Raw genomic sequence first — 19,047 nt, 5'->3', positions numbered from 1 at the left:
ATTCATACTCTTGACGTATATTCTGGGGGGAAGGCATGTCTAGGGCATGCACACATATTTTCATCTATAGCAGGACAACAGAGGAGGCTTGATATATGTGTAGAATCTCCAGCTTCTTGAGAGTTGTAAACAAACTCATGTTTGACCACCTCAAGGTCACCCGCAAGCCCAGATTGCTCTGTTTCTCTTTGAGGAACGAAACACGTTTGATTGATGTCTTATATCTAGCATCGTATGCGATGTTTCATTGGCAGATCTGAGGTTTGCACTAACATGGCGATTCATGTTGAAGTCTAGAGCTAACGAAGAACGGTCTTCCTTAAGATTTGTCTTATGTGTAATCTTCACGAACTTACGAAAACGTCGAGGGATGGATTTTTCCTATCGTCCACTACAATTTCTATTTAGTTCTCAGATTCGTACCGAATATGGCTGAACCTCGGCGTGACGTACTGAGCAAACTCACTCTCGTCGAGCGGATCGTTGGGGCTTAAGCTTAAAGTTAAGCTTCCCCAGAGAATTTCAATCTGTCCAATGAACATCGTGGAATCGGTGCCTTGCGTCGACACTAACCGTGTTCAGCTTACCATCACTAACCATCTTGCCCGTCACGACGACGTCATATCGACGCGAAAGCTTCAATGTTTTGTAACACGTGCAAGCTGTTACAATTCAATAAATTGCAACGTCCGCTCCTTCTCCTGCTTCTCCTCATCACCCTTTTCAGCCAACATATCTCGTCTCGTGGGCTTGATATCTCATCACCCAAATCAGGTTGAATTCATCATTGGCATCAATTGCTCACCTATCATCACGATGTTCCCTCGACGATTCGCCGCCGAAGCTGGCAGTGCAACCCGAGCTTTACGGAGGCCAATGCCTCGGTCGGTAGCAAATGCTCGAGTCCGAACCCAGAACGCGCGTTTCCAGTCCACATCCGCAAATAGCAGCAGCTCCAACGCTTCGAGTTCGGGGTCTCCAGCACTCGTTGGAGCTCTGACAGGCTCTCTGACTACATTCACCCTTGGCTACCTATGGTACCGTCAATCAGGCGCCCGCGACTTGCTAGCAGCTACCAAAACTACCAAAGATTATGTCAACACTGCCTCACAAAAGCTGAAAGAGGCCACTCCCGAGCCTAACGAAGCTTTGCAATGGCTACGCCAAACTGCTACTAGCTATGCTATGTTCATTCCCGGGGCTCGAGCGTATGTAGATGCTGCGTTCAACGACATTGATGCTATTCGCGCGAAACATGGAGATGAGGTCGACAAGATCGTGTCCGATGCATACTCCGAGCTTCGCAATATCGCCCAAAAGGGTGACCTCAGCTTGCTCACTGCCCAGAAGGCCTGGAATGTGATCATCAAGCACCTCGGTCGTATCGGAGATTTAACAGGAGATGCCGCACAGCAGATAATGGACAACCATCCTCAATTGAAGGAAAAGGTCGGCGGAAATCTTGATACCTTGAAGCAATTGGGAGACAAATACGGACCCGAAGCAAAGAAAGAGGTTGATAGGACTTGGCAGCAGATTGGCGATATCGTCAAGACAGGAGTCAGTGCCCAGAACATCGAGAAGATCCAAAAGGTCGTACAGGAGAAGGTGGACAAGATCAAGCAGCTCGGTGATGAGGCATGGAAGAAGGGCATGGAGAAAGCCAAACCTTATTTGGACAAGAACCCTACTGCTAAGAAGCTAATAGAGGAGAACGAAGACGCGCTGAAGTCGGGTAACGTACAAGAACTGTACGAAAAGGTCAAGCAGGCTGTCGAAAAAGGCGATACTGGAGACCTTGAGGGTTATATCAAGAAGTTCACCGACAAAGCAAAGGATAGTGGCCTCGGTGACGTCGAACAATATTTGAAGAAGATCCCTGGAGGTGATCAAATCCTGCCAAAGCTCAGCCAGCTACAAGAGGTTGCCGAGAAGCATGGAGACGAGGCACAACGTATATTGAAGGAGGCTGTCAATGAAATATCCGAGGTTCTCAAAAAGAAGGGAGACGAAGCTACCAATTTGGCCAAGAAGGCCAAAGACGATAGCAAGAAATGAGCATCGTCGGCATATCTTATGCTTTGACGGTTTCTGATCAGATGATGAGTGTCACTGATCTTTGTAGCACTAGCATTTGCTTCTCCATATTGCATCATACAAAATCAAGATATTAATGTATTAAATAACTATTGATCATCCGTCACATTGTATCTGTCAACTCATTCATGAAGTGTCCAGTATTTACTGGCTTTTATCATACAAGAGTTCGCCCTATCCTCTGCCTAGCCTTACCGCTCCTGGTGGAGGAAGAAAATGTTGTACTTCTCCGTGCACTTGTCGTAAATCCCATGTTGGCCCACTCAAACTCGTAAGACTAGGGTCAGATGACTGGTCAAGACAGCGAACTGGCTGAGTTACACCACGCATGCTTGAATCCGGCGTTCTCAGTCCCCACTTAAATCCTTTGAGCATACAAAACAGAGGTTTTCGAGTCATTGCCGTCCAACGGTGCATGCTTGCAGGACGAACCCAGCAGATTACACTGGGCCCTAGGTACAGGAGAATCCTCCTACAATGAAAACTTACTTATGGATTGTAGGCCCTGAAGGAATTGTTCAAGGCTGGAAACGGTTCGTATGGTATGACTTGACATCTCAAAGTTATATCAGAAGTAAATACTGGCTTTCAGTCAAAAGAGGCTACTGTTGAAGTGATCACAGAGATTATGAGCAACCCGGACTGGGATCCGGCGATGATTTAAAACTTGAAAACAAGTAGACAAGTCGAGTATTGTGGTGGAGGTTCATTTACTAAGACAGCCGCTGCCAGACCCACATGAATGGTCCTTCACCCCGACGATCATTATAACCTTATTTGGTGTAGCCGTTCTACAATTGCAATACCTTCCGTCTTGCCGGCTCGCCTAACGACTGGGGGATCCTATGTAACAGTTGCACTGACGCTGGTAAACATCGTCTAACCTGTAATGCATGTCTCGCTTCTACAAGTCCTTTAGCACCCGCTACAAATGTGCATGATTTACCCCTCAACCGTCCCGCCCGCGGCATTTATTGTCCCGCGAAATAGCAGCGCGATTCCCCAGAGGCTGGTCGCCTAATAGTGTAGGTTTGCCGCAACCCTTTTTGGTTCCTCCTGTTCATCATCATTGGGAAGAGAGAGAGATGATCTCTTTGACTTTTAGGGGGAACGTCTAATAATTGCAGCGTATGCTATAGTTATGAATTCTCCTGATCTGACCAGCCTAGGAGACATGGAGAAATGGATTGCCTTTATAAAAGTACACTTGGTCCATAGTCCCCCTAAACATTCACATTCGGGTCGACTTTGGATTCGGTGCATTTCGAAACAATGGCGATTGATATCGCTATAGAATGTCGGGCAGAGTATGGTGTTGGTACATGCATCATTCTATTGCGTTTCTTCACCAGATGTAAGACGGTCGGATGGCGAAATCTTTATTGGGACGATTTTTTCGCTTTTACCGCGTGGGTTTTCTTCACTCTCATCTATGCAATGGTTGAGTTCCTTGGTCAGTGAATCAATTTATCATTAGTTCCAGTAGTTATTGACTTTCGGATCAGGTGTTGTTGGTGCTCCAATTGCAATGACCCAAGAGCAACGTGAAGCACTGCCCGACGCAATGAAGAAGTCATTTCGGGAGGGTGCGAAGGGAATGTTTGCATCTTTTTATTTTCTCATTTTTCTAGTATGGAGTTTAAAAGGCACATTGATCTTTCTTTTCCTCCATCTGACGTAAGTCGGCAGGCAGAGAAAACACATACTCCCTCTGAATTGAATTAACATTGAACTTAGAAAAAATACGAAAATGCATCGATACGTTCAAGCTGTCGGAGTCGTCTCGATCGTCTGTTGTGTTGCAGCCCTCATAACTCAAACTACCCACTGCCTTCCATTGAAGCGTAACTGGCAGATTCTTCCTGATCCTGGCAAAGAATGCTCTGCGGGAATCATTATCAATATTGTCATCGCCATCGGTAATGTTCTGTAGGTCTTTCCATGCCACTCGACAATTTTAACATATGGAAACTAATTGTTGTATGCAGAGTGGACTGTCTTTTACTTGTTGTGCCCATCAAGATGCTCAAGGATGCTCACATGAGTTTGTGGCGGTAAGACGTATTCCTTCATATCACAGATTTAATGCTGATGAGATTTATCACTATAGAAAAGCTAGAATCATGTTTCTTCTCTCCCTAGGCCTATTCGTCATAGGCATGGCCATTGCACGATGCATCCTTTCGATCGGAACCTCTGTGCAAGTAGCTCTAGCCTCTGTATGGGCTCAAAGAGAAGCACTTGTGTCCATCTTCGCGGTCAACGCACCTGTTCTCAATACCCTATTTAAGAGAGAAACCTGGACAACCCAAAAGTCAAATTCGAAGTATAGCAACGGATACGCATCGAATGGAGGGCACTCTAAAGGGAACGATAGTACTCTCGGACCGAAGAAACATGACCATATCGAGATTTACAAGATGACAGACATCGAGACGAGCAGCAGGGAATCAACCTCAGAGTTGGTGAATGCTTCGATGGTGGAGTGGCAAAGCCATGCACGTTCGGGAAAGAAGAGTGGCAGCTACAGTGGGCCAATGGGGTAATCAATGCCTTCAAAGGAACCTACTTGGGAACCCTAAGACCAATTATTGTATATTACTTCCAGACAGACAACTTTGCAAAATCTGTCCCCTTAGATAGATATCTTCAGCTGTGTGCACCCAATCGCATTGGAGAGCGTCAAACAAAGATTTGGTTCAACGATACTGGTTACAAAGGCCCGTATCATCATCACCTACCTGCTCGATTCTTTATCAAGAGTGAATTAAAGTGGATTTTTGGGCCCTTCTCATACGAGTCAGTATCGCCTCATTGCGACGTTCCCATTGATCCCGATCCCCGTAATAATCCCAGCTCCTCCCCACAGTGCACCAACAAGGCCCTTCCCTCGTGCCGTTAGCAACCGGCAATCCTTTGGAGGCGAGTCAATTTGCTGCTGAATGTATTCGACCGTTGCATAACATGATTCGTGTAGGTGTACATGTACAAAGTATCGGTGCGTGCTCCCATTTGCATCGAGATCCTTCACCCCCAACCTTTTCGTTTATGATATCTTAATAAGCCTGTTTCACCCAAGATGTTATTATCGCAATCAAACAATATTGTTCAGAGCTTGGATACGATTCATCCTGTACAATTCTCTAACGATGCAGAAAGATTTGCTGCAAAGGAATCCGCGCGGCGTTTGCTGCAACGCCTCGAAACACCTTTTGAGCAGGGATGGAGGCTTTCATTCGAAACTCCTGTTCTCATTGCGGGGGTTCAGATGATTCTTGACCTTGGTATATGGAAGAAATGGACAGAGAACGACAAGCAGAATCCAGGACAGGCTGTCACGATCCACCAGCTTATAAAGTGGGCGAATGCAAACGTGGACGAAAACCTTCTACGTAAGTGTTTTTCACTTGCCGAGGGCTCTTAGATACATAAATATGAATTAACGCTATCAAGGTCGCTTTTTGAAACATCTCGCGGGACTATATATCCTCGAGGAGACTGATGTCGACACATTCAAGCCAACACCGTATTCTTTATCCCTTGGTGATACTGTTTCCCACACGGACCAAATCACCCAATGTGGGTAAGAGATTCCATTAAATTAACACGTTCTTCATTAAGACTAACAATGTGCAGTACAGACCACACCATTCCAACTGGAATCAATCTTCCTCGGTTTTTACAGAAGTATGACCACCAAGAACCAGTCGACAAGGCCAAGCTGGACAACTACACCGACATGACTGGTGGCACTGACTTCTTCGCAACGTGCGCATCCGATCCAGTCGGCAAAGGATCTAGTTTTATTGGACTCATGACTGCGCTCCGAAACCACAAGATGCCTTGGACTGAGGTTTACGACACGACAGAACTGGTCGCTGGTGCAGATCTCAAGGCTGGCAATCCTTTATTTGTCGATATCGGAGGTGCCCACGGCCTGGACACCGCGCGCCTTTTGGAGAAACACCCAGACCTTCCCTCAGATGTATTGATACTTCAAGATACCCCTGAAGTGGTTGCGATGAACGTGGAAAACCTCGACCCGCGCATCAAGAAGCAAGCTTATGATTTCTTTACTCCGCAGCCGCAGCTCCACAGCCGCGCGTACTTCTTCCACGCTGTGCCGCACGACTGGCCTGATGCAGACTGCGTGCGCATGTTCTCGAACGTGAAGACTGCGTTCAAGCCGGGGTATAGTAAGCTGTTGATCTATGAGGTTGTCTTGCCCAAGAAGGGAGCGACGAGTTTGATGACAACGTTAGATTTGCAACTCATGAACTGTACAAGTGGATTGGAGAGGACGGAGGAACATTGGGGCAGGCTTTTGGAAGAGGCAGGGTTCAAGATTGTGGGGATCTCGAAGCATCCGAGGGCAGTTGAGAGTGTGATCGAAGCCGATTTGGCATAAATGGGACGGGTCTGTCATCGCGATGCACATTGTATCTTGATGCATTGAGGACACCATAGACACTCAGCGTTACATATTAGACATCATTGATAATTGATTAAGATGCAAACATGGCAATAGAGTTCAAGAAGTGACGATGAAAGAACACCCGGTGTTATTGATCGGGAAATAGTCATTAGCAGCCGCATCAAGATACACGTGTGGAATGAAAAGGGTTCGATCAAATTGAAAAGAACTAGGCAAACAGCATCTATGGAGGGGGTAACTTGGAATCTCAAAACGCCACTAAACACCTGCTGGTATCTCTACAAAAGGTTTCGGTGTAGCAAAACGAAGCGGCTTTGCGTAATAATCCAGAAGTTGGAAAATCTCAGGGTTCGTCGTATTATACGCAGTCGTCAGGCAGCGCTTGCCTCCAATCCATTTCATTTCCCCACCTGGGCCGAGTCTCTTCCTCATCGTGCGATAGTATTCAACGGCGTGCTTGTTCGCCTTACGTTCCGCGCCCTTTGCTTTGATGGTCACATATCCAGCGAGGTTCAGCCATACAGCTATGTCCAAGAAGCTCTCTGCCTGCATTCCTTCGGGTAGATCTGTCTCGTCGTTTCTGATGTTTTCCTGGTGTTCGATTATGGCAGCAAATCCGACCTCATCAAGATAGGTTGTACGGACTTTGTTGTCCTTTTCCTGAAGTCGCAGTGCGTACTCGATGCACCAGGCCAACTCCTCCCAAATGGCGATATGTGTCTTACCCATGGGTCCGCGCTCCAAACGGGCGGTTTTGAGTGCCCAGAGTCTTGAATTCGCCCAGCATTCATCCGACTCGAAGTAGCCATTGCCAGTGATGTGCAGTATTTGTTCCTGAATTCTTTGCGAGTGAATAAAGTCCTTGAAACATTTGTGGGCATAGGTAACTTTGAGTTGCTTCTCCTTCAGCTTGCCGTGCCTCCCATCATCGGTCGACTCGGATGCTTCAAAGACTGCAAGGAAATCTCTGCACTGGTTGCTCAGTAGAGAGTGCATGTGATCGACCCTCTGCGTGACTTCTGATTCGCGCAAAGGACGATGCTCAGCAGTGATTCCGGATCGCGTGTTTGGGTCGAAGGCGAAAGACAATTCTAGGATATCGGGATAGCCATGAGCATCGACGAGGCTAAATAGTCGGGCTGCGTGTTCGAGGTCCGTACTTTCTAGGCTAGACAGAATGTGTTGAAGAAGATTATCGAGATCCGGAGGTAGAGCATCAACTCGTTCGCGGAATGTCATAAGGTCTGGTGGCTCATATGTATCCTGTAGAACAAATGAGACTGCCAGGGAAGCCCACAGGAAATTGCCGTCGGCCTTCTTAACCATTCTGCCAATTACATCTCGCTCTGGAGTTCCTGAAAGAGCCTCGCTACAGATTCCAACCCATTTCTCGTCTTGCTCAAAGACACTCTTCAGGTAAACCTCGATATCGCCCTTCGTGTACAAGTCGAGCTCGAAAGATGGTCGGTCCTGGAACGCACCTCTAAATGCGGGTGAGCCACGGCTTGAAACTACAATCTTGACATTATCGCGCTTCGTCACAGTCTCGAGTAGACTGATCAATGCTTCTGGGTAGCCCTCGAGCTCGTCCAGTCCATCGACCATGAAGAAGAACTTCTTAGTAATGTCGGAGATCATCAACTCGAAGGCACGGCGAAGGTCCCCAAAAGTCAACGGCTGCATGCCTCCTCCAAATGCAGCAAATTGCTCCCACCTTTCCGCGAAGAGCCACTGAACGATTGCGGGATCCCTTTGCAAAGGTCCATGAATCATATCCTGAAGGCTTTCGAAAAGTAATGATCTGAGGAGACCTTCACTGGAATTCTGCAGCTCTGTTCCGCAGTCCCAGAATGAGAAACCGGCAATGATTCCGGGCGACGCACCCGACCAACGTTCTAGGCTTTCGAAGCTTTTAGAATTGCGGAACCAATGTTTCATCCAAGTACTTTTGCCTGAACCAGGTTGTCCTATGCAAGAGTCAGAGAGGGAATCACAAGACTTGAAAGCCATGTCGTACCTGTCACCCAGAACAGATTCTGTCCGCTCTTTTCACCCAACCACGAGAGAAACCGGTCTTCACCGTCGCCATAATCCTTGATAGACCATTCGAGAGTCCCTGGGTATGCCGGCTCAATGCTCTGCAAGCGATCGTTCATTGCCGGGAATTGAATTGCATCGAAAACGTCAGCACAGAAGACAGCTTCTCTCTCAGCTTGGCTCAGCTTGTCAACAAGTTTCGAGAACTCTTCAACATTCTTCTTGTTCTTCGATTTCCAGTCATTCGTATGGATCGCATCCATCGCATCATTCTGCCACTTCTCCACATGATGGATCCTGCCATCTTCTTCGCTGAATACTGGGAGCCCAGTCTCCGCAGACTGGTCGAGATATTGTCTATTCACAATCAGACACGATTTAAAACACCAGATGTCACCTCTTACCGGAGTGCGACCATTAGCGCAATATCGACATCCTTCCTAACATCCCTAAACTTCTTCTTGATACCTGTGATTTCCTTCTTCTTCCACACGGTCGACAAAGCCTCTCGAACGGTCTGCCACTTCGGATCAGCAAAGGAACCTCGCGCCTGCGCCTGCAGCACCGCATTGATCAAAGTAGTAGTCAACGTCTTGGTCTCGTCGCTGAGCTTCAGCATTTCCTCCGCGGCATCGCTCAATTTCGGCCTCTTTGGGTCCGTCGACATCCTCTTGAGATCATTCTGGTCGATGTTGAGGGAGAGTCGGAAAAGGTTGTTGGCGGCATTCTGCAAGATGGTCGAGTTGTCAATGGGTTCTCCATCAGCCGGCTGGTGGATTACATTGTCCTGGGAGGTGATCTTAACTGAGAAGTCGATGATTTGAATGATGCTTGACGCAAGCCCGACCGCTGGAAGAGGCTTCATGATGGAATTGAATGTGGAGATTAGTTAGTAACTATGGGAGTGTGAAAATAGTGTAAATGTCAGAACGACGGCCACCATGCTTTCAATCGCAGTGTAATACTGTACCTCAGGGCACAGTAGATGGCTCGGTGACCGTCAGAGACTAGCATGCTTCTAAAACTCCGAGACTAGCTCGAACAAGTCATTGGAGTAAGCGAATTCCTATTTGTGTTGCCGACCATACTGAAACGGGTAATCCCATGTCTCAAATCGATAAGTCCGTTCACTGTGGATCCTATGATTGTGTCGTAAATTGATACTGCAAAGTGTACTGTTCTTTGTCCGATATCATATATATACAAGCGGATCGACGCTCAATCTGTATTGGCAATCGACATATCCCTTTCTCATCCTAGACCAAAGTTTCAAACTTTACGCCGCAGCAGCCCTTTGAAGAAATCAAAACTATTGCTGTCGCTCTGAAGTTGCACAATACGCCCTGTTGGCCGGTCCTCCCATCCAAGCTCCTCCGCAAGAAGTAAGCCCCAGTCTCTGGTGATGCCCTTGATCTTCGCTTTCATGCCGTCATGTGTCTCTAACGTGACGATCTGGTCTGTGTGCAACCACGCCTCGTAGTATTCGGCCTCCATGTCGCGGGAGAACCCGACACGCAAGAAATCCGAGTACAGGTCCTCAAAGCTAGCGAGGATCGATGCAAGGAGTTTCTCATATGTGAAAGCTTTCAATCCTGCAGCCGTCGCAAGCTGATTGAGTGATGTCGTGGGGAGCGCATTGGCCAAGTTCAATCCAATACCAGTGACTACATCGTATGACGAGCCGCTGTAGCTTGAATTTGTCAAGATACCACCAATCTTCACAATTGGGTTTGTAGAGCTTCCAGGAATCTGCGCATAGATGTCATTCGGCCATTTGAGTTTGACTGAGACTTTCTCGTAACCAGGGGCGTAGTTCTTTACACCCCGAACGATGGCCATTGCTGCCAGATACTGGATGAAAACAACGGATGTTGATTGAGAGTCTTGGAAGGAATGGTGAATGACCGTGGAGAAAGCCAACGAGCCAGGTGGGCCGATCCAAACGTTCGACCCTCGGCCGCGGGCGGCTATCGACGTGGTGGCAATCAAGGTAAAGCCGTTGGGCAAGTTGCGCAAAAGGGATGGGTTCTTCTCGAGGAGAGTGTTGGTTGAAGTCACTACTTCTCCATACATCAGATGCTTTCCGAAAGCACCTTGAGCGTTGCGGAGTTTAGAATGGTAGTGAACAAGGTTAGCGTAGTACGAATCGTGATGGAAGAAAGGTGTCTGTTGCGTCGTGGGGTGGTGTTGATCGTGAAGTATCAGCTTCTTGACGATCTTATCGTGCTCGATGATTTGGTCCTTAGTTGTCGATTTAGTATACTCGATTCGTTCAAGTATCTCTTTCCTCTTGCCGTCCTTCTCGCCGTCCTCCTTGCCAGTGAGTGCAGCTGGCAGTACCCCCTCCACGACGTCCACTGCCTTTCTAAGCTCTTTGACTCCCCAAGCGGCGGCCCCCTGTTTCTCCAGTTGGAAAACATCGTTTTCGCCCTTGATGAAGTCTTCTCCATCAACTACAGTAATGATCTCTTGCCATGAGGCAGCGAGTTGCGTGACGTCTGCAGCCGTATAAGACGAGAGATGCAGGCTGGAGAGGGGAGGTACCACATATTCCTCTTGATTGACCTTGAGGCCGAACTTCTCGAGCAGAAGTTTCATAAACGCTACGCGAGTAGAGTTTGTTTTCTCGATAGCATCAATAGCTTCCGAGTATGCTGGTAATTTTGGTGATTTGGTCAAGTTGGCGGGGGCGAACCTATTGAGGTTATTATAGATCTTGATACGAAGGGTTTGTGAGACTTACTCTGGATGCGGTCCTGTGAGGATTGCGCTGCCTTCGCCAACCTTCCGATATACAACTGCTGCCGCAGCGTCGCCGGAATCGACATGCAAATCCTCGGTGTAGCTTGCCAGCACTTCAACGCCGTGACTTTCGAGCTTCTTGGCATCAACGAAAACGCCTCCTCCATTGTAGTAACTTTTGAAACTTCCTGGAAGATCGCTTTTTGCAGTAGGCAGCGCCTCTCCATGGATCTTGAGGTCTACAGCACGCGCACCAGCCTCGGAGTTATATACGAACCCAGCGAAGGCCAGCCCTCTGCAAATCCCAGGAAAGAATCCGAGCTCACGGTCTCCAACGACTGCCATCTTCTTGTCGTCTACCTCGAATTCGCACTTGGCGCTGCCAAAGTAACCGCCGGCGCAGAAACCCAAGTAATTTCCACCACGATTGACATACTGGGTGATCCGGCGGTTACCCTCGCCATTGAGAGTTCGACAGTAACCTAGATCCGCCCCTCCTGGGAAAACAAGTAGTGCACACGAAGCGGACCAAGGCTCTTTCAAGATGATCTCACTCGTGACTGGGATGACCACATAGGTTGGAGAGAGTAGGCGGCGTAAAGTGTAAATGCAATGGCGTACTGATTCGGTCGTTGTTCCACTCCCTATTTATGATTAATAAGTATTACAATATGAGAGGATTTATAGACCATGATTCGAAAACTCACCCGAATATACCAAAACATTCATCTTTTTGGTCGCCATTGTGCTCAACACAGGCCAACCTCGGCGCCCCAGTCCTCCGAGGATCAACCGGAAGGAAGCTCTACTCGTACTCGGAACCCTCACACCACTGACGGCGCACTGAAACACAAGCAAAAGATGTCAAACAATCCCGAGAAGGCGGCTGCTTCCCAGGCGGCGATTGATGATGATGAACCGGACGATTGGTGTGTATTGTCGGCCGCAGTCGTGAGTGGGGCACCCGAGTAATGACGTGACCACAGGGACAAGAGAATCTTCAGCACCGGGTGCTCTGGTATGTTTGTAGAGGCCTAGAGTGCGACAATTTCGGCTCCCTGGCTGACTCTTTTCTAGATGAAAATGCGAAATTGACGGATTGCTACTACGAGAAGAAAGATTGGCGAGTGTGTAAGAAGGAGGTGCGTGGAGGCGTCTTGTCTGTTAGCTTAGCTCGGAATCCGAGCTGCTGCCGAGCCATGGTCGGAATTGATGTGTGTGGATTTTCACTAACAGGCGTGTAGATGGAGATCTTTCGAGAATGCTGGAAGAGGCATGGTAACAACGAGAGAACGTCATCTAAGGATGTTTGAATGCAAGATATTGTATTTTGACGCTGTATTACAAATTGTACAAGATTACCACTCTGGCACACGATGTTTCCGAACTACCCGAGTATCAAAGATTAGTAGCCAAGGTTCGCATTGAACAATCGCCAGTCCACGGAATGAGCCTATAGTCATAATGGGACATAATCGCTGATAGCTAGACATTTTCACCCCTCATTGACAGTGATGCGAGCATTTCGTCTGTATCCCGACTCATGTTCCTGCATTCTGCGCAGGACTGACCTTTACCATCAAAGAGGGCTTATCCCACAGCACATATGCTTTCTGGTTAACCCAGTCGTCACTTTCAGGGCATAGCTCCAAATCGAAGTTATAGAACACCTTGGTTAGGATCAAGCGCATCTCATGATATGCCATGCTGGTGGTGGTGTTAGAAATACAGTCTAAGAGAAAGCAGATGAATAAAGACTTACTTCTTCCCAAGGCAATCACGCGAGCCAACAGAGAACGGCTGAAGGGCACTCAAGACGTCATCCTTGTAGCGCTCATCCCCCAGCCATCGATCAGGGACGAAGAGCTCGGGGTCTTTGAAGTACGAAGGGGAGTTGTACATCACCAAATGGGGCGCGGCAACAGTGAACTAGAATACATTCGTCAGTATAAATTCGACCCAAAGAATAAAACGCGCTCACATCAGGAGGGACAAAGTCACCACAGATAGTCGATCCATCCTTAGGAGTTCGGTGTGGCAAGCCAATGGCAACAGGCGGGTACTTGCGGAAAGCCTCCTTGATGCAAGCGTTGAGGTAGGGTAACCTGGCCGCAACCTCCATATTGATATCCTCTGAGCTTGACCATGCACCTCGGATCTCCTCCTGGAGCTTCTTCATGACGGTCGGATTCTTGAGCATGAAGTACGTGAAGCCAGAGACGAGAGTGGCAGTCGTTTCAGTTCCGGCAACCATGAAGAGGGAGGCGTTAGCATCCATTTGGCCTCGACTGAGGCCCTTGCCTTTGTCCTCCGAATCAAGAATCAGGCTCCAGAGATCAACGCCCTCAGCTTGCCTCCCTTTCTCCAATCTCTTGGTGACCCGGGAGACGCAGTATTGGAAGTGTTCGTATCGCTTCTTCAACTTCTTTTCTGGGACCAACTTCTTGTATGCCTTGTATAGTATGGGATAATGGTGCAAGAGCGCTAGACGAGAACCCAACTTGAGTGCCTTGAAAATGATGGACACCCAAGGGTCATACTCAGCGTTATCTAGCATGTGAAGCGGTTCGCCAAAGGTGAGATCTCCCATGACATCGAAAGTCGTGAAGTTGTACATCCTCACCATATCGAATTTACCCTCACTATCCGGTTTGTTGCGTAGGACTGAGACGAGCTGATCAACATACTTGATGAACAATGGCTCCTGGTCTTTCAGCGCTCGATCAGAAAAGGCTGGGGAGAACATGCGACGGGTCTTGTAGTGCTCTCCATTGTCCGGCGTGGCTATAAGGGAATAGTGGCCGTTGACTGCTCTTCCGAAGCGGGAGAAGTCCTTTGGTGGTGGGGATCCTTTGGTGCCTCTTGTTCCGTGGCCGTAGATGTCCTTCCAAGCGTTGGGATTGATAAAGCTCAGCTCGTCCGGGGAGACGCGCACTACTTCACCGTGCTTTTCGTGGAGTTCTTTGAGATACAAGTGCACTTCGCCCTTGAACCGAGCTCGGAGATGCGGGATACGGGTGAATGCTGACAATTTGGGTCCTGGGAATTTGCTCAGAGGGTGGAAGTATACTCGCTGGATCCCTCTGAGGATGAAGCGTGCGATCAGCTAGGAAATGGATTAGAATCGTTACAAAACTTTCGTGAGCGGAGTCCTAACAATCGTGAAGATAGCGGCGATGATCCGACCCACGGAGACATTGTGCAGTACTCTCAGCACGCTCAAGGTCGGAGGGACATTGTATGTGGTTGCCATCATGAGTCTGGCAATATTTGCAGTGGACCCAGATGAATGAGTGATTGAAGTGAGAGGGAATCAAGATGGTGGGACCAGCAAGGTCTTAAAGTAGGTAGCAGTGAGTACGAGTAGGTAGGTGAAGCTGAGCTGCAATTGGCCTGGATGCTCGGACAGAAAGTGGAAATCACTAAAAGGTAAAGCTGGATAAGCACCACATCAACATGTAGGCGCAACAGCCACGGCGGGTCGGGCACCGTCCGCTGCTTTACGACAGGGCTGACCCTTGAGACATGTCTGTTCTGGTAAATTGTATCACAGGCAATACAGCATCCCAATAATCGATTCCTATGCATCATTCCTGGTAACATGGAGCAGATGACCAAATGTTGAAGCTGTGTTCGGAGCGTCGGACGATTGCGCCACCGCGAGAGACCGAATCCTATGCAAGGCTTCCCTTTTGTGATTCAACAATCTACATAGACGTTTCGAATTTATATATTGTACAGCTCTTCCAATGGATTCGAGGATGCGGGTACCTGCAAACCAGGAGCATGCCATTCGTATACGCGACCCTCCGATTCGTCCAGCTGCATCGGACCTTCATGCCTTTGTCCCCATTGTTCGCTTTCATTACGTGGTGTACGTGTATGATTACGATTCTATCTTTTACTATTCGTACCATACAAATTACTCGTACCAAAGAAGCCGTTATAGGTGCAGTAAATCTCATTGCTGGAAATGCTCGTTCCTGTTAGGGGCGTACGTACACCCATTCGGCAAGATTATCGCCACCATTGTTCTGATCAGCTGTGTGATGATGTAGCTCTAAATCTGAGAGTCTTCGGCATTTTCTGTTAATTGGGGTGACTTCTGGATGTTGATGAATGATGTCGTTCTTATAGTTGCGGGGTTCGTAGATGTCTACACACGACGTCAGGATGAAGGACCATTGGCTCGCGCCGGATTAGGCAAAGACCGGGCGCCACTACCGTCGCGATGTCAGTTTGAGTAGTTTGATGGATAGTTCGAGAAAACAAAGTTACCTTTCGAATTTCGACGACAGGAAGAAAGCAATCCACCATGTTGACCGCGCCAATCCGAAGGAGCATTGGACTTCTTATCCCCAGCGCCTCGTCCCGAGCAGCACCGCTGGCCTACCGGTCACAACAAGTACAAGCCCGGGCATTCTCTGCATCCCCGATCACCGCCGCATACGCGACGACGCAGACCCGCCGAGCTCCAGCAGCAGCAACCGCCGCCTCGAAATCCGCTACGACCTCATCGAAGACTTCCTCAGCGACTCCCCAGCGAACAGTGGTGGCCACACCAGGTCCAGCCAGCGAGCCAGCACCCCCCACCGCACGCAACACCACCGCCGACGCCGCAAGCAAGGCCGCACAATCCCAACGCTCACTGACCGATGGCCTCTCCGACCAGCCACTCTCGACCGAGGGCGTCCCCGCGATAGACTGGACGCGCTCGTACCACGGCCTCGGAGACGTCGCCTTCTCCAAGGAGCAGCAGGAGACCCTCCTCGCGCCCCTCGACGTAGACGACGTCGAGGTCAAGCCAGACGGCATCCTGTACCTCCCCGAGATCAAGTACCGCAGGATACTCAACAAGACGTTCGGTCCTGGGGGGTGGGGCCTCGCGCCCAGGGGAGAGAGCATCGTGACTGGGAAGCTCGTCACGCGGGAATACGGCATGGTGGTTCAGGGAAGGTACTTCATCGCCTCTTTCTCCCAAATAGACGGGCGCGGACATTGAATACTGACATGTGTGATAACGACAGACTCGTATCCATCGCCCGCGGCGAGCAACAATACTTCGATCCCGACGGCATCCCCACCGCGACCGAGGGCTGCAAGTCCAACGCCCTGATGCGCTGCTGCAAGGACCTGGGCATCGCCTCGGAGCTCTGGGACCCCCGCTTCATACGGAAGTTCATGCGGGAGTCCACGAAAGAGGTCTGGGTCGAGCACGTCACGACGAAGCGCAAGAAGAAGATCGTCATCCGCAAGGACGACGTCGTCAAGTATCCTTTCAAGGAGTCGAAGGCGTAAAGAAGATATGATTTGGCAGACACTTGGATTCCGACTCCGACCCCAATGTAGATGTACGATTTCTTATGACGAAGATAAAAAGAAGCGAGATGACGGGGAATTTAATTTTCTCTCTTTCCATCAATTGGATTTTCTTTCCCCATAGTATTGCGCAGCGTGGGGGGACATTGAGCATTACTTTCATGATAACAATACTACCCAACACGAATCTCACATCCAGCAAAGCATGTACATATAGATCTATCATATAAATTACACGAAAGACTTCACAAAAGGAAAACAACGCCTGCACATCCCCTGATCTACACAGTAATATGTATGAAAGCCCTGTTGTTCGTATATGTGTATCTGTGTAAGAGCCTGAGAGGAGAGAATCGGTGGTATGTATGTATGCGCGCCAATTAGCGTCTGTCTCGATAGATACCTACCTAGCCCTACCCTACTTTATATGACGTATATATACTCCTTTTTTCCAATCATCGTAGAAAAGATAGTGAAGATAGGTTTCGAAAGCATCAAAAGGGAGGGAGGTTGGGGAAGGAAAGCCGGGGACTCCACCGCAATCGGATGGGCAAAAGAAAAATCGGAAGAAGAGGAGAAACCCTTTTTGTCTACCTCATAATAAACCCAGCCCACCAAACCCGAAGAGATTCGCATACATCCCCCTTTCCCCCCTCGCCCGCCAGAAAAGCCCATCGAACCAGCAAGCAAGAGAACTCAAATCATTAGGCCATTTTGCGCACACGAAGAAACATGTTGATCGACGTCTAGCGACCTCCATCGTACCCCGTAGACCTCCCCTGGGAAGAAGAAGACTGGCTGTGATCTTTGCCGTACGCGAGCGGGTCGTCTGGAATCGGCTGTCCCTGGCGCCAGTTCCACGGCATCCACCCGCTGCTCGTCCTCCTGCCCAGCGCGGGGGGAGTAGTCGGGTAAGGGGGGCGGTCGGAACCGATCTCATCCCTCTCGATCCTGTCGAACTCGCCTTCGCTCCTGTTCCTCGAGAGTCCGGGTCCTCCGCTGCTTCCTCCCTCGTAGTACCTGCTACCGCTGTCCCTTGCGGTCCTTAGGTTGTCCTGCTCGCGGTCGAACGCCTGCATGAGGGTCTCCAGTCGCTGCCGCTGGCTTGCGACGTAGCTCATCCGGTCGTCGTTGTTGCGGATGCTCTCTGGGATAAGCGTGGAGCCGCGGCTCAGCTCCGCTGCCTGAGCGCCCTGGTTGCCGGCGTACATTGCGCCGGCGCCGCTGAGAGCCTGCGAGAGAAGGTTCGTGAAGTTGTCGCCGCCGCGGGCGGACGGCATGGCAAACCGGCTCATGAAGTTCTGCGCGTAGGTCTGTCCTGTGGCGGGTGGGGTGTCCGGCTTCTTGGGCGCGAAGCCGAGCACGTTGACTTTGATCCATTCGACGGCTTTCTCGGCGTAGATGAGCCCCGCGGCCTTCGCCTTGGAGTGCGTGTCCGTGATGAAGTCGTCAATCTCCCGCTCGTGGTGGTACAGGAGCGGCTCAATGTGCTCGGTGTAGAGGTAGGTGGCGCCTTGGGACCCGGGCATGATGAGGTAGACGTGGAGGAAGAGTCGGAGCCATGAGTAGAAGGGAACCCAGCTGAGGATGAAGTCGAAGGTGTTTTCTACGGTGTGGAAGAGCATGAGGACCATGAAGTATATCAGCCATGGTGCCAGGACGGCCGGGTCAGATGTGTGGAGGGCTTTGTAGGAAGCGAAGACGGGGAAGAGGACGGTGAGTGCGACGCTGGTGAGTTCGTTAGCAATTGTAATATCTCTACGCTTTCAGAGCGAGTGGGTGTAATTCCAGAGGGCATGCGACAACCGATACGGCCGTTTCGCTGCCGTCGTATCGTCGTATTTGCAATGCATTGCAGAGAGTACTCACGTCAGGCCGTCAGCAATGAAGCCAAACATGGTGGCAGATCTCGAGTCTCAGCAAATGTCTGGTAAGACTGTGAAGAGAAAGAGTGATAAGGAAAAATAGAGACAGGTGAAAGCTTTGAGAGAGGCGACCTATACGGTACTGCCCAAAGGTGGAGCAAGGCTACCTTTCTGTGATGTAAGCGTCGGTAGGTACGGACTTTTGGAGCTGTCGGAGCCCCCGCCATGCGTGCCTTTGGTTCCGGTGCAGAGACAAAGTGACGCACTGCACTCTTGTTATGAAGGGGAAGCGGGGACCATGGCGGCGCGTGCACTCTCGACGGAAACAGTCAGAATTGTTCCTCTGACCGCAAGCAATAGTGTCGCATGTGGTTACACAGTGGAACGTGTTTGTTGCACAGAAAGAAACATTTGGAAGCCTGAAATTGAAGTGTCACCCCGAGCAGCCTGCCAAGGCATGAGGATCAAGAAAGTCGAATACATTTCAGAAAGCTCGAGGATGCCCCCATGTCGAACCACAGCCACCGTGGGCCCCAACAACAGCTTACCCGT

The 19,047-nt window shown here is 49.6% G+C and overlaps 9 protein-coding genes across 9 annotated transcripts; 5 read left to right on the top strand and 4 right to left on the bottom strand.

Moving 5' to 3' along the window:
- Positions 1-687: 687 nt before the first annotated feature.
- Positions 688-2,175, top strand: BU24DRAFT_422562 (uncharacterized protein). Its single transcript, XM_033528016.1, has one exon. It carries the CDS (start codon positions 817-819, stop codon positions 2,056-2,058), a length of 1,242 nt encoding a protein of 413 aa, XP_033384552.1. The 5' UTR covers positions 688-816; the 3' UTR covers positions 2,059-2,175.
- A 1,194-nt stretch (positions 2,176-3,369) lies between these two features.
- On the top strand, positions 3,370-4,643 carry BU24DRAFT_462393 (uncharacterized protein; the record flags this gene model as incomplete). The annotated part of the gene is made up of 5 exons (XM_033532000.1): positions 3,370-3,550; positions 3,603-3,774; positions 3,835-4,026; positions 4,086-4,151; positions 4,208-4,643. 5 exons carry the CDS (start codon positions 3,370-3,372, stop codon positions 4,641-4,643), a joined length of 1,047 nt encoding a protein of 348 aa, XP_033384551.1.
- Positions 4,644-5,176: 533 nt separating this feature from the next.
- Positions 5,177-6,505, top strand: BU24DRAFT_433338 (S-adenosyl-L-methionine-dependent methyltransferase; the record flags this gene model as incomplete). The annotated part of the gene is made up of 3 exons (XM_033529964.1): positions 5,177-5,489; positions 5,551-5,680; positions 5,734-6,505. The coding sequence occupies 3 exons, from the start codon at positions 5,177-5,179 to the stop codon at positions 6,503-6,505; spliced, it is 1,215 nt and encodes a 404-aa protein (XP_033384550.1).
- Positions 6,506-6,719: 214 nt separating this feature from the next.
- Positions 6,720-9,495, bottom strand: BU24DRAFT_422561 (uncharacterized protein). The gene is made up of 3 exons (XM_033528015.1): positions 8,974-9,495; positions 8,550-8,926; positions 6,720-8,499 (listed from the first exon to the last, which is right to left on the bottom strand). The coding sequence occupies exons 1-3, from the start codon at positions 9,432-9,434 to the stop codon at positions 6,791-6,793; spliced, it is 2,547 nt and encodes an 848-aa protein (XP_033384549.1). The 5' UTR covers positions 9,435-9,495; the 3' UTR covers positions 6,720-6,790.
- Positions 9,496-9,690: 195 nt separating this feature from the next.
- On the bottom strand, positions 9,691-12,436 carry BU24DRAFT_391526 (biotin apo-protein ligase-like protein). Its single transcript, XM_033525114.1, has 3 exons — positions 12,019-12,436; positions 11,313-11,955; positions 9,691-11,264 (listed from the first exon to the last, which is right to left on the bottom strand). Exons 1-3 carry the CDS (start codon positions 12,053-12,055, stop codon positions 9,839-9,841), a joined length of 2,106 nt encoding a protein of 701 aa, XP_033384548.1. The 5' UTR covers positions 12,056-12,436; the 3' UTR covers positions 9,691-9,838.
- On the top strand, positions 12,166-12,791 carry BU24DRAFT_422559 (uncharacterized protein). Its single transcript, XM_033528014.1, has 4 exons — positions 12,166-12,240; positions 12,298-12,329; positions 12,389-12,453; positions 12,556-12,791. The coding sequence occupies exons 1-4, from the start codon at positions 12,173-12,175 to the stop codon at positions 12,622-12,624; spliced, it is 234 nt and encodes a 77-aa protein (XP_033384547.1). The 5' UTR covers positions 12,166-12,172; the 3' UTR covers positions 12,625-12,791.
- BU24DRAFT_422558 (cytochrome P450) lies at positions 12,428-14,715 on the bottom strand. Its single transcript, XM_033528013.1, has 4 exons — positions 14,469-14,715; positions 13,293-14,417; positions 13,074-13,240; positions 12,428-13,018 (listed from the first exon to the last, which is right to left on the bottom strand). Exons 1-4 carry the CDS (start codon positions 14,562-14,564, stop codon positions 12,853-12,855), a joined length of 1,554 nt encoding a protein of 517 aa, XP_033384546.1. The 5' UTR covers positions 14,565-14,715; the 3' UTR covers positions 12,428-12,852.
- Positions 14,716-15,626: 911 nt separating this feature from the next.
- BU24DRAFT_346311 (Mgm101p-domain-containing protein) lies at positions 15,627-16,609 on the top strand (the record flags this gene model as incomplete). Its single annotated transcript, XM_033523481.1, has 2 exons — positions 15,627-16,267; positions 16,339-16,609. 2 exons carry the CDS (start codon positions 15,627-15,629, stop codon positions 16,607-16,609), a joined length of 912 nt encoding a protein of 303 aa, XP_033384545.1.
- A 748-nt stretch (positions 16,610-17,357) lies between these two features.
- BU24DRAFT_196687 (uncharacterized protein) lies at positions 17,358-18,660 on the bottom strand. Its single transcript, XM_033521767.1, has 2 exons — positions 18,500-18,660; positions 17,358-18,358 (listed from the first exon to the last, which is right to left on the bottom strand). Exons 1-2 carry the CDS (start codon positions 18,526-18,528, stop codon positions 17,377-17,379), a joined length of 1,011 nt encoding a protein of 336 aa, XP_033384544.1. The 5' UTR covers positions 18,529-18,660; the 3' UTR covers positions 17,358-17,376.
- Positions 18,661-19,047: the final 387 nt, after the last annotated feature.

Source organism: Aaosphaeria arxii (assembly GCF_010015735.1).
Source record: "Aaosphaeria arxii CBS 175.79 unplaced genomic scaffold BU24scaffold_4, whole genome shotgun sequence".
Taxonomy (NCBI): domain Eukaryota; kingdom Fungi; phylum Ascomycota; class Dothideomycetes; order Pleosporales; genus Aaosphaeria; species Aaosphaeria arxii.
The sequence above is the reverse complement of the archived record's forward strand: the minus strand, read 5'-3'. Positions and strand labels throughout refer to the sequence as shown.